Raw genomic sequence first — 13,991 nt, forward strand, 5'->3', positions numbered from 1 at the left:
CCATAAGTTTGACATTAACTGCTTCCCGACACTGAACTGAAATTTTCATCTAGCAAGCATTGATGCGTTTCGTTGCTAACGACGACTCAAACTTGTTATTTTTCTATCAACAAAACAATTTACTGAAGGATTGGGTTTTATCATTTTCATCGTTTCTTTTGAATAATTATTTCATTCAGACATTCTAAATCCAATGTTTTATTTCAGACATATTGAAGCCATTTCAAAAAGTGCATATGTATGATCTTCCACTCGTCGCTTTGTAAGAGACGGGAGCTTCCGCATGCTCACCTATGAAGCATAAAAACAAGCCAATATCTCTAGTTCCAATCAACTGTTTCTGGACATTTCAGCATAAAAATAGTGAATCAACCTAATATCAAGTTATTTGCATCTTAAATATATCTGTCATCCGGTTGAAGGTACTGGTTCCTCTGGTTAGACGCTCCAGAGCATTCGGCTTAAACCTACCAGAAGAATTGTAACTGTAATCGTTTTAATTGCAGAAAGTTTGCTTCTATGCCTTCAGTACTCTAGGTACTTATTCAGTACTGGATACAAATCGCTAAAAAAAAACTTGGAAATAATCATGGAATTGAAAATTTTTGATTGCTAATTTATTTGGCTGATAATTGATCCAAACTGTAAATTTTGATCACACTAGATTAACCTTTTCGTTCTTTGTTGGAAATGCGGTCATGATTCGCTGGTTGGGATTGTATCATATGCCACTTTTTAGTTGATTGGGCCAAGGCCTCGGCCACGGCCCAAATAAATGGCAATCAGATATGAAAATTCAGTGCAAATACTGAAAATGGAAACTTGGGGGATAGTCAATGAATTACAATTGTAACAATAAACAGAAAATTAATTATAAAATAAGTCAGTTATGAAACTGAGAAACAGTATTCTATCTATATAAAACCCTTTAACAGAAGTTCAGGCCATAAAGAGACACGAATTTTCCCCATATGGGTTAATTTGAATGTAGTTAAGCAAGGGCCCTATGTAAAACGTAGATTAGTGCTTTTTCGAAGTTCAACGGTACTAATTCGGTTTTTGTCATCTGAGAATATAGCCGTCGATCGATCGACACCTAGTATGTGTTCCTGAAAAGGATCAGCCAACCAGCCACACCGGAACACATTCTTTATATTTTTTACATCTACCACCGTTTTTTTTTAAACGTGTTCTCCGTGAATTTTTGCGTCATTTTGGAGTATCGAGCAACAGAATTTGAAACATCAGAAAGCTGCTGGATCCATGCTTCGTTCCAAAGACCTTCACGCAGGTTTCCCCGACCTATGACTTTTGAAGCAACTTCTGGAAAGTTATTATATTCATGTCATCTGAAACAAAATATCATATTAATTTAAATTTATTCAAATCTAATTTGAATGGTAAACATAATAAGTTTCAATTGTAGTGATGTCCTTGTTGATAGAAAATAACAAACTTTGGGATGTCATTAGTGACGAAGAAAATCAACGCTTGCTCAGACTAAAATTCCAGTTCAGTGTCGGGAAGCAGTTAATGTCAAACTTTTTATAGTATCCGCCATTATGGCGATCGTGGAAAGCTGGATATTTTTTTAATTTTTAGGATGTTGGTACCAATTGAAATATGTTTTCATGACGTATTTACCTTAACAAATTGTTGCCTACACTGTAGGTGAAATTGAAAGTTCATAACATATGTAGCACCATGTTTAGATAAGGAGGTGGTTACTTCAAGGAACGAACAATTTTGTCCAAGACAACAAACTAATGCGATAGATTTTGTGATAATCATGAATACAATTTGCGTGGAATATTAATGTTATAGTTGATATTTGAACCACATACGAGAGGAATCAATTAACATTATGATAGTCAGATTCGAGCAACGATTTTATGCATGTTGAGGTTTTAAAGCAATACATTATTATTAAATCAAGTTTTTAAGGTTGTCAATGCGTTACTTGAAAATGTCGCGAAAAATAGGTAGATTTTGAGCGCAAAAACTTAATTAATTCAAAGCTTTAAAAACAGTTGTATCAATGCCTTCGAGTGTTAGAACAAACATTTTGCTTTAAAACGGATTGTATACATATTACCCATTCCAGAAGTTTGAATAGTTTTGATTCCACAATAAAACAATTCTCAATCGTACAGTGAATAGTTTCAGATTAAGTGTTTACCGTATACCTGTGAAAGACATTTTTTCCTGCCACTCTAGGGTTCTTTGACTCTTCAAACTTAGGATAACGTTTTTATCATAATTATGGTCTACTAATGAAATCCTTTAATCCTACTCTACTATCGACACAATATAAATGCATATTAATTTAGAAACGAAACCGAGCAATATGCGGAAGCATTCAAAAGAGAAAAGCAATAACAAAACATTTTAATTCACATATCACATGAACAAATTTAAGTGTAAGTAACCATAGTAGTTGAAAACAGTAATAATTTACTTATATCCGCAGTTATTTATATCAAGCATAGTTTTAGGTTGTTTTCATTCCCGAAGAGATGAAAATTAAATAGCAACGCAATGAGAAAACGTAAAATCAAACATTATTCAACAGACAAAACTAACCGGTAAAGCGACCAGTCCTCATGAGACAACAAACAATAACTTGTTCACTCTTAGGATTAGTAATGCAATATATGACATCAAAATTTTCTCTTTACGCTTTTCCTTCGAGAAAAATGTTATGTTTGAAATGTTCACTCTTATGATGAAAAATAACGATACATTAAAACATGCTGATAGAATAAAAATGTAAGTAAGAAATATATGAATTAGAAATCGTATTCAAATGAGAAGAAATTATTAAGAGAAATCCCATGAATAAGTATATGTCTTTATTCTTTTTTTTTGTTAATTTTTAATTTTTCGGATTTGACCTTTCCTGTAAAAAATTGTATCTCAATGATATGGAAATGCTAATATCATCTTCCAAACTTGGACGTACATGATCATGATAGCATTAGAGGCGAAAGTATAGAATTGATAGTTCCGTTAGGATACGGCAGGCATGAAGAATGTTTTTAAATATAGAAGTCGATTTGAAAGCGAGCGGAGGGCAATATTTGTGATGGCACATATCGCACGACCTTCCTTCTGCCAAGCTCTGCCTATCTGGTTGTGATGAAATTTATCAAGCTTATAGCGAAATATTTCACGCTTAGGGCAACATTTTCGTGAACACACCATCAGCCTTCCTTTGTTGTTGCACGACTGTTGTGACCGTTGTGACGGTTGTGACATGAGCGTCACACTGACAAGTGACAGCCATCCATCTCGTCCAGTTTCGCACAATAATAAAAAATAAGTGAAACTTCACTTTGCAGCAGCAGTCAAGTTGTTGGAATTCTTCGTGTTATCAATTTAAGCTTTGCTATCGTAATCATTGGTGTTAAATCTGTGCACCGTTCTGGTTTAGTTCGATCTGCGGAAAACATCTAACTGGAAGGGGTTTTTCCCTGAAAGTGGTTGAGCGCGGAATATCTGCGGACTTCGTGAAGCTACTCCGCCGAGAAGTAGCTCCTCCGACGGTCTGTAACAATGATTCGCGTTTAGGGATCGAGTGCTGGAATTCGACCTTTAGACCTCTCCCTTCTGCAAGAAGTGGAAACTATCTCTTTGACGACGGCTCGAACTGGAAGGGGTCCATTAGTTGTAGTGCGATACCTTCCAAGACAGAATGTCCTTCAAGGATTTGATCGAACCAGAATGTGGCGGAGCGAATCCGCTGATGAACCTGGGTCGCCAGGTGACTCGGGACGTCGCATTTCAAGACGAAGGATTTTCTGGATCCCGTGCGGCCTTCATCGGCTCGGACAACGATCTCGTGAAGGAATTTATGGGTCAGATAGCTCCTGCCCCGCAATCGTTTCGTATGGATGTCCTGCTGAAAGAGATGCGGGATATTGATGCGCAAAATTTCCATCAGCAACAGATTGTACCTGGACCGCCGGTCATTGAGGAAGTTAATCGTTCGGATTTGGATTGGGCTAAAGAGTTTGCGGTCGATTCTACGGAAGAGGCGTTAGTTCACCACGGCCATCGTGCCGAAAGCAAACTCACTAGCGTACGTATAATAAATAACCACACATTCCATTATATTTGAACGAATAATGTGGAGATTATTAGACAGATTCCATTTCTAATTCTACCATTTATTGTTACATGTTTAAATACTGATGTCGCAGATTTGGTCCAGTTCGCACTTGACTCCAATTGAGGGAACCATCAGCGATGGGCCTAGCAATATACTTTATGCGAAGGATTTTTTCGACCTTAACGAACCGAAGAGCGAGGAGGAGCAGTTATCGATACGTAAGGCCGCGGGTGAATTGGTGGAAGTAGCCTACGGACACGACCCGGAAAAGATGAAATACAGCGAAGTAAGTACATAAGGGTTTTTATTGCCAGACATAGGATTTGAAACGCAATTATTAAGAGCATTGATTTATTGAATGTATATTTTTATTATTTATGTTTTTGGAATATAAATATTAATACTTAATTATGACTTGATATACTTCGAGTTACATTAAGAACACATTAATCAAACTAAATACATTTTATACAGTTTCTACTTGTTCGTCTGCAAATACGCCGAACTGCTATGCAAAAACTTGTACAAGAGATTCATAATTTTTATTAGAGTTAGGTTTGATTGAGCATATCCTCAAAGAAATATAAAAATCATTGTATAGACCACTCCTATGAAAGAAGTTACTACACAAACTTATATTCAATGACAGCGCAGTCGAATGAGAAGATATTTTTCGTTGTATTTCTATGTGTGCTCTCTACAAAAGCAACGTTTTGGCACGTGTGAATGCCGTAGCTGTTCTTCAAATGGTCCAATAAATACGGTAAGAAGTATTTTGCTTTTTCTATTTGTTTGCTAATTGGCGAAACAAGGAAGCCCAAAGATAGACAAATTCATATTTTGCGTAAAACTGTTAAAGATCATAAACATTCCAAGACGTATATCATATTTCTTGGAAACACTTATTGATATGTTTGCTCCGCATCACACAAGGGAGAATATGTATGGTTTCTCAATGTATACATTTATTTGGTTCGAAAGAAGGAATTAGAGATGCACCGAATATTCGGGCCGAATAATGGTAAAATTTTCATTTTGCCGTATATTCGTTTTACCGAATACTAAACAGCGATATTCGGCCGAATAATGCCGAATATGCTAAATAAATTCAAAATTTATTTAAAAAATAGTTTACTGATTACTGAAACAAATGTTTGAATATTCTACTGTGGTATTTTTGAAATGTCATCCCTCACAGGGTGAAGCTTAAAAAAATAAGACCCCAGCTCCACTACATAATTTGTGAATTAATTTTTAATTCTTCTAATTATTTCAACGTGGATTCAACGTGTTGCACCATCGAATCGAAGGTGCAACCAGTGGTGGAAATCTGCGAACCTTACTCACAAAACGAGAAGTAGGCAATGCAAAAGACTCGCGAACATTTGTTTTTTTTTTTCTTTCTTGCCTACCATAAATAAAACAACATCGGATCGGAACATGTTTCTCACTGATGTTCGAGCCAGAACACAATTGTTTATTGTTATTGTGTTTATTTCAAGCCAAATTCATCCATATTGTATTCGAAGCAATCCCAAATACTCGCGACAGTGATTTTTACTCCCGAACAAAATACTGCTTTTTGTTTTTGCACTGACCGTACTCGCGAATAAAGCAAGCGCCAGAAAAACGCAGGCAGTAGGTTCACGCGAGTGTGGCATTTTTGGTAGGCCCAATTGGGTTGTTTAGGGCAGTGGTCCCCAGCATGCCTACTATCAAGGGCCGTACAGAATTTTTGAGCTGCCGAAGCGGGCCGCAGTATATTTGCAAGATTTGTTTTTCAGTTCATATTGCATATTACAGAATATTGTATAGGTATTTGGACAAAATATTTTAAACCCGTGATTTTTTTTTTTCAAATCAAATATGTACTTGTAAGGACATTTCATTCTACAGATTTAATCGCCGTAGCTGACTTTTGGTACATAGTACCGTTTTTCGGGGTTCTGAGAAAAATTCTATTGGAATTCTGAGCAGCATCTGCTCGAGATTCTAAGAAAAAATCGTTCACAACATTCCTTATGAGATTCTGAAAAAAAAAATCGTTCGGGAATCTGAACAAAATTCGACCAGAATTTTAAACAGAATCCGTTTGGAATTCTAAAAAGAATCCATTCGCGAGTCTGAACAGAATTTTGGTCGATATTCGGGACAGAAATCTTTCGGAATTTGTTTGAAATTTCGAATAGAGCCCGTTTAGCATTCTGTTTGAGATTCTGAACAGAATCCGATTGAAGGCTCTGAACAGAATCTGCTTGCGAGTGTGAGTGCTGAGTGTGATTCTTTTGTTTTGTATTTTTCTCTGCTCCTCTTCGCCTATAGAGCTTGCTGACGTTTAGTCATCTTTCTCTTGCACGCGCACAGAACAAATGGGTTTTGTTTTCATCGGGAAACGCTTCCGAAGCGGTCGGAAAACTGGATAGGGCCGTCGCATTCACACAGCAGCGAGTGAACTGAAAAGACTGTCAGTGCGGGCTGCGTGTGCAATGATAAGAGAGGTCTTTTGTTTACTTTATCTTTGATTGTTGCTGCTAACCATTTTCAGTTTTCACTGCTAGGAAGTGAGTGTGAAGAGGGAATGGTATCAATATCCAACAAATTTCAGTCACTGAGATTGAGAATTCGCACCACTGCACCGAAGTATATTTGCTGTCGGCCTACACATCATCCATGTATGAAGTTATGCATTTTATGAATCAAATGAATCATAATGATAATAACTATTCACGAAGTAGAAATCGTGCTTCAACAACATATTGATGTGAAGTTGACAGGTTCCCGACTCAACAAACATTGAAGGTCAGTAATGCGCTTCTTTGACCAAAAATAGTCATTTTCAGCTGAAAAACTAGCTTATTCAGCTAAAATTGTTTGTTGGGGAGTACACCGAGATATTGGGAATGATAAAATGTTTTTGCTGTCATATAAAGCTTATCAATGGGCCACATTAAGTGTATTCTCGGAAAACCTTCGCGGGCCGCAGGAAAAGGCTTGGAGGGCCGCATGCGGCCCGCGGGCCGCGCTTTGGGGATCACTGGTTTAGGGGTATATATGTTTTTACATATTTTGAATCTGCATAAAAAACTGAGCCTAACCCCAATTTTTCAGAATTTTTGGAGACCCGGAACTATTTTTAATTTGAATTTTAAATTTGTATGGGACTAAAAATTTGTTCTTGTGCTGCATGGGCCAAATGTCATTCTATGAATGTTAGTGTCATTCTATCGATTGAAATGGCTTATTGTTTGCTGCACAAAAATGTAAACAAAAGGTTTACAAACAAAATAAAAATATGTTGGAGATCAGGAAAGCATGCGCTTTATGTTAAACTATAAAAAACCTCATATTTTTCTTTGCTAAACAACCCAATTACACTCTTTTCGCTCTTTTCTTACTTGTGAAGCGAGTATTTCCACCACTGCCTTCGAACATGTCGGGATCAAATTTTCATGGTTACAAAAAAAAAAAATGATGTTTTTTTGTCTTCCGGTCTCTACTGGCAAATATATGAAAAATTCATAGTGAAATTCAGTCGAGAGCAGGTGATAACACTACTCAGGTATACAAAAAAATACTTCAAAATGTTAATGAATCTGGTATTTATGTCGTTTTTATTGATTATGGATTTTCAAGACCTATATATCATCCTACATCCTTTTGCTCTTACTATTTAAATCTGCTTTCCCGATAAGGCAAACACAAATATACTAATTATTGTCGACTTTTTGGCATGGTCGCAAACATATTCTGGAATTACGTGAAGCGTTCCAAATATAGTAATTGCCGACATTTGATTTGCAGTTTTAAAAACCTATTTAGACACTTGATAAAAATGTCTTAATGTCAAAGTTCACACATCCTATTTTCATTTTATATAAATCGTTATGTTTTAGAAATAAGACGTTCTTCTCTTCGAAAACAATTCGTAGTTTATTAAAAGAAATCCTGCGTTTGATTTCTTAGGAGGTAAACATATTAATTTCCTTGTAGAATAAACCTACTGAAATTGGTATCAATTGAGCATGAGTGATTTTTCGGCCGAATGAAGACAGATTATTCGGCCGAATATGGGCAGATTATTCGAATGTTTCACGAATGTTTCATCGAATAACTAAAATTGAAATATTCGGTATTCGGCCGAACACTATATCAAGCAAATGGAACGAAACTTTGCATTAGGATGTATTTGAAGGCAAGAAATGTAACTGTGGTTGTTCGGGATCCCTGCCTTGGAGAATTGAATGAGAAACGAAGTTTGTCGGATCTGCTAGCGAGGAATTAAAATAAAATACCTACCAGGAAAAAATTTGATCTGTTATTTTATTACAACAATATTTTTTTTTGTTTCTCAAAATGTTTTGCCTCGGATACACTAATAGAGGTAATAAACCTTAGAGGACGATTGTCGCTGTGGTTCCCTTTGGTTAGAATTAGTGGCAAAAGTCTAGATTTGATAATTCTGTTAGGATACGGCAGGCATGAAGAATGTTCTATAGAAGGCAATAGGGCAATATTTGTGGTGATGATAAAAGCTCATGTGTGTGTTTTGAGTGTTTCATCCTTTATCCCTCACCCAGCCGGGGGCGTTGGACAAGTAGTACTACGAATAATTTGATCAAATCTAATGCTATTTAATGGTGCCCTTTTTGTTACGAAGGCTAGCACGAAAAAAAGGATCACTTTAGAGGCAAGACTCCTCATAAAGTTTAGGGATTGGGATGTGCTAGAGGTTCGTAACAGGTGCAGCAAAACATCGCATAGACACCCTTATTCGTACTGACTACTCAGGGAGTAGAAGGTCGGGAAGAGCCACCGCTGCCAACTAAAGCTTGACTCGGATACCTGGGATTCCCACAATATCCGCGGCAATAGCTAGCAAACGATGCCCTGTGCGTATTTAATGCTTGGTTTATTCAAAATATTATAAAGCATAATATCCATATGAGAGTAATTAAATTTATCACTTACCATTAATATGAGTCCTGCCTTTTCCCTATTCGCGAAGTCGAAGCAAAATTCTTCACACAAACAATGACAGTTCTTTATGGGTTTTTACAGTAGAGCAACAGAGAGGAGGAGATGGCGGCCATGTTTCACTCAAACTCTGACAGATAGCAATGGGATTTTCCATAGGAGGAAAGAGCAGAATTTGCTTCGACTTCGCGAATTACTCAGTCGTGTGAATCCCACTTTTGTAGTCTTATTCATTTATTCCATGTATTCCTCGATTCCTTCACTTTGAAGCACACAATAAACAATTACTTCATTCATCTATGTATGCGTCTATCAGCGTCTATCATGTGTAAACTAACCGTCTAAGACGAATTAAGTACTCTCCATTTAATTCCACCAATTATTTTCGATATCTTTGCAGATACGTATTTATTTTTCTGATGTGTAAACTAATTTTCATAACTTCCACATTCACATATGAGTTTTCAGAACAGCTTATACAGAAATTTTCATCCATTCTGCTATGCACTCTTCATTACCCGTCTCTGTTTGTCTAATAGAGGTAATAAACTATAGAGGGAGATTGTCGCTGTCGTCACTGGCGAAACATCTTTTGCTGGCGAGGATAGGGCACTAATGTCAACGAAGGAAAAATCAGAACGTTTTGACAGATAGGTACCCAACATGTTTGGGGACGATAACAAAGGGAACCGCAGCGACAATCGTCCTCTATAGTTTATTACCTCTATTGTTCTCATCAATAACAAAACTTGATATTTGAAAAAGTCATTTAAGTACAAAATTAGGCATCGCACGAGACTGTGACCACCAAGACTTTTTTATGTACAGGTTATTCGACTTCGTCAGTAGATGGAAATAACCAGCGCGGGGGAGAACATTAACTTTCAGTGGAAAACGTAAACAAACGAGCAGTGACGGGAAATGTCATTTCGATGTCATGGGACTAATTTGCTAATATTTTTTTTCACACATTATTTACAATTATGTTTTTGCTATAAACATGTAGCCTTCAAAGGACCCTATAACTTCTTCTAATAGGTCATTTCTCTAAATCTGATATTAGCAGCATGAGAGCCGAATTAGTGTCAAATGACATTAATGTCATGACATTCCGTGACAATTTTTTAATTTCGCTCTCATGAATTAGACTTTGTATTTAGAACAATGATATGTTCGACAAAGTTCTAGGATCCTTAAGCATTAAATGTTAATCAAAAATTCAGAATTGTTAACACCTTCTGTAAAAAGTTATTAGCAAATTAGTAATTGCGCCACGATATTTTTTTACATTTCCCGTCACTGCAAACGAGCATAAATTCCATATAAAAATCCAAGATGGCTGAGTTGGGGATATTGACAAGTCAGAACACCCCCCAATAAATGCATCCTGGTGAAGACAAACAATAGAGGTAATAAACTATAGAGGACGATTGTCGCTGCGGTTCCCTTTGTTATCGTCCCCAAACATGTTGGGTACCTATCTGTCAAAACGTTCTGATTTTTCCTTCGTTGACATTAGTGCCCTATCCTCGCCAGCAAAAGATGTTTCGCCAGTGACGACAGCGACAATCTCCCTCTATAGTTTATTACCTCTATTATGAGAACTGATCAGTTTAACGAGCTCCCAATACGTTGTTTTTAATTGCAAATCTAGCTTTTTGAAATTTGATTTTTCATTAGCATTAGGTATGTTATTACCGTCAAACGGGGTGACTTGCAACACTTTTCAAGTTTCTCTCTCAATAATTCTGAATTAAAAGGATTTATTCATTCTACTAGTACATGATACTTTTAATGTGTCCTAATATTAGTGATTAGACATATAATCAGACATATAACAATAATAAAATATGAAAATAATATCAAAATGATGGGTATTGCAAGCCACCCCTTCTGCGGGGTAACTTGCAACACTTTATCGAATTATCGCTTAACTTTTCAAAAGGCCCTAAGTAACATTTTTTTCATGAAATAATTCGAGTAGTGCAATCAACAGAAAAACATGAAAGCTTTTGATTGCAGTACTCAAATTAATTCATGAAAAATGTTACTTAGGTCCTTTGAAAAGTTAACGAGAATGCAATCATAACATGTTTTAGAACAACTTAATCATAGTGATTTTTCATCCTGGGTCATTCTTCACCACTGTCAATGCAGGGATGCTTACTTGATGGATCCCCCTCCCTTCATTCCGATTTTTTTTACGATTTCAACGGATAGATTGATATTTTTAAGTCATCGGGTTGAAAGTGCTTTATGTCGAATTAAGAATGGTGTGCACCATCATCATTCCCTGGATAGTTGTTTTTAAAACAGTTTTCCTTTCTTTCCCCGCCATCCAAATTACCACGATTATGTTAAGATCATTATTTTGAAAAGGCATTTCCGGCAGCAAGCAGTAAAACACACATGTGTTGGATCTTCTTGGAGGTTCAACACTGTTTGACCACCGTAAGTCTTAGTTTTACTGTTTTCTGTATTAGGATAACGTAAAATTGTTGTTAGGGACAAATCGTACCGCCAAGCGGCTTCCCGTATAAACCCTTTGTTTTTTAACTTCTACCGCTGCTTTCATCAGAGTTTTCTTTGAAAAATTAGAATACATGCGACTTCCTGTAGGTTTCTTGTAGTTTCGCGGCATGATATTCTGTAACATAAAATCAATGCTAGTTAAAAAAAAGTTTAAAAAATAAACAGTTTTTGAAACATAAAATTATCGTGCATCAGCTGTTGCAAGTCACCCGGGGGACATATTTCAAAAAAGTTGATATTTCAAAAACAAACAATTTTATTATTTTATAGTTTTTGCGGAATTACATACCTAATTAGGTACTGTAACTGGAGAGGGGATCGATTTTGGTGAAATTATTTTCAATTTGCTACACGAACTTACGATTTTCGACGTTCGACTTGCAATTAACGAAACAGTTTCAAAAAATAATACAAAAAAACAACAGTGAGTTATATTTACACCTAAATACCAACTAGGCACAACAAATACAATGTAAACTAGGGATGCGTGATGACATAGGTCGAAGTTTGGATATATTTTAATTGTAAAAAAAACTTAAACTTGAGGAAAACCCAAGTGTTGCAAGTCACCCCGCTGTTGCAAGTCACCCCGTTTGACGGTACTTATTAATTTAGCTCTTATTCCGAGCCATCATCATATTTTGTTGTTCAGATTTCCTTAATTCAACATACGATTTTTAATCTTTCTCCATTGCAGTTTCTTAACTTTGTTGGTAACGTAGGCGATGGTACGGTCAAGATCGATGATGGAATGGTAACCGGAAATGTGTGGGCCAATCAATTCGACCAGTTGGCGGCAGGTCCATCAAAGTCGGCCACCAAGGAGGAAACAGGGATTGCAGAGGATTGGGCCAAAGCATTCGAGGAAGGCAAAAAGGGAGATCAGGAGGCGACTGATAACTACAATAAGCAGTTTTGGGAACGCTTGCAGGACGAGTGGCGTTCGCTGTCGGAAAACGATAACCAACATCCGTGGTTATCAGAATTTTCAGAGTTTTATGATCCATACAAGGAGTATAAATTTGATGAAGAAAATCCAATGACCAACGTCGAGAACGCGTTCGAAAAGGGTAAAGCGTTTTTAGCACAAGGCGATATCCCCAGTGCTGTTCTGTGCTTTGAAGCAGCTGTTAAGCAGGATCCGGAAAATTCCGAAATTTGGGAACTTCTTGGTTTTAGCCAGGCAGAGAATGAAAAGGATCCCAATGCAATCGCTGCTTTGAACAAAGCTTTGTCTTTCAACCCGAATAACATGCCGGTGTTGATGGCTTTGGCAGTTTCTTACACAAATGAAAGTATGCAGAATCAAGCATTGAAGATGTTGGTTAAATGGATGAAATGCAATCCGAAGTACGAAAGTTTGGTACCGCCGGTGATGATGGTATCCGATGAATCACCGTTGGCCAGCTCGCTGATGGGAGGACCAAGTTTGCAAGAGGTTCAAGATTTGTATATCAAGGCCGTTCAACAGTCACCGAGCGAGATCGATGCGGATATACAGGAAGCATTGGGAGTACTTTTTAATCTGAGCTCCGAGTATGATAAAGCTGTCGATTGCTTTCGTGCTGCGGTCCAGGTGCGCCCAAATAGTTCCAAAACATGGAATCGCTTGGGTGCAAGTTTGGCCAATGGCAATCGCTCCGTTGAGGCAGTGGAAGCATACCAACGGGCGTTGGATATTCAACCAGGTTTTATAAGAGCGCGCTATAATGTTGGCATCATATGTATAAATTTGAAAGCTTACAAAGAAGCAGCCGAACACTTGCTTACGGCGTTGAATCACCAGGCGTCATCGATTGCTCGCGCCGGAATTAATGTTTCATCTCCGGCGAATCAGATGTCTAGTACCATCTGGACAACATTGCGTATGGTTATGTCGCTGATGGGGCGACAGGATCTACAACAAGCGATTGATAATCGCGATCTGGAAGTCCTTAATCGGGAATTTCCTATGAGTAATGATTAGAAGTCATTTGAGTTTTCAGAACTGGACGAAAAGGGAGACGAGTTTTATTTTTTCTACGCAAATAACCTAAGGTGGGACCTTGTAAAACAGCAGAAAATAAATGAGATATAAAAAAGGAGAATAAAATTGATGAATAAATAAAACACTAATAATAATCAGTTAAATACAAGAACACAAAACCTATGAAGCAGATGCAGAAATGAAAAATTTAGATAACAAGAGGAAGCGAATGTTTAACGTGCGCAGATTTATATTCGGTCGGATAAGTTCTTGATGAGCAATATCAAAAACGAAACTATGTTGTAAAGAAGATGATTGAGGGAAGGAGCAAGATATTTTTTAATTTGTTTCATTCTGTAACATGTCGGGTTTGATAAGGGTTAATAAAACAGGAGTACAAGCAACAAA

The 13,991-nt window shown here is 37.1% G+C and overlaps 1 protein-coding gene across 1 annotated transcript; it reads left to right on the forward strand.

The window, feature by feature from the left end:
• The first annotated feature begins 3,290 nt into the window (after positions 1-3,290).
• Positions 3,291-13,991, forward strand: LOC134211252 (peroxisomal targeting signal 1 receptor). Its single transcript, XM_062687960.1, has 3 exons — positions 3,291-4,081; positions 4,203-4,397; positions 12,315-13,991. The coding sequence occupies exons 1-3, from the start codon at positions 3,695-3,697 to the stop codon at positions 13,581-13,583; spliced, it is 1,851 nt and encodes a 616-aa protein (XP_062543944.1). The 5' UTR covers positions 3,291-3,694; the 3' UTR covers positions 13,584-13,991.

This window comes from Armigeres subalbatus, chromosome 2 (genome assembly GCF_024139115.2).
Source record: "Armigeres subalbatus isolate Guangzhou_Male chromosome 2, GZ_Asu_2, whole genome shotgun sequence".
Taxonomy (NCBI): Eukaryota; Metazoa; Arthropoda; class Insecta; order Diptera; family Culicidae; genus Armigeres; species Armigeres subalbatus.

Coding starts and splice junctions, on each gene's coding strand:
- LOC134211252 (XM_062687960.1), top strand. CDS start 3,695: ATGTCCTTCAAGGATTTGATCGAACCAGAATGTGGCGGAGCGAATCCG. Junction 4,082..4,202: donor CCGAAAGCAAACTCACTAGC/GTACGTATAATA, acceptor CTGATGTCGCAG/ATTTGGTCCAGTTCGCACTT. Junction 4,398..12,314: donor AAAAGATGAAATACAGCGAA/GTAAGTACATAA, acceptor TCTCCATTGCAG/TTTCTTAACTTTGTTGGTAA.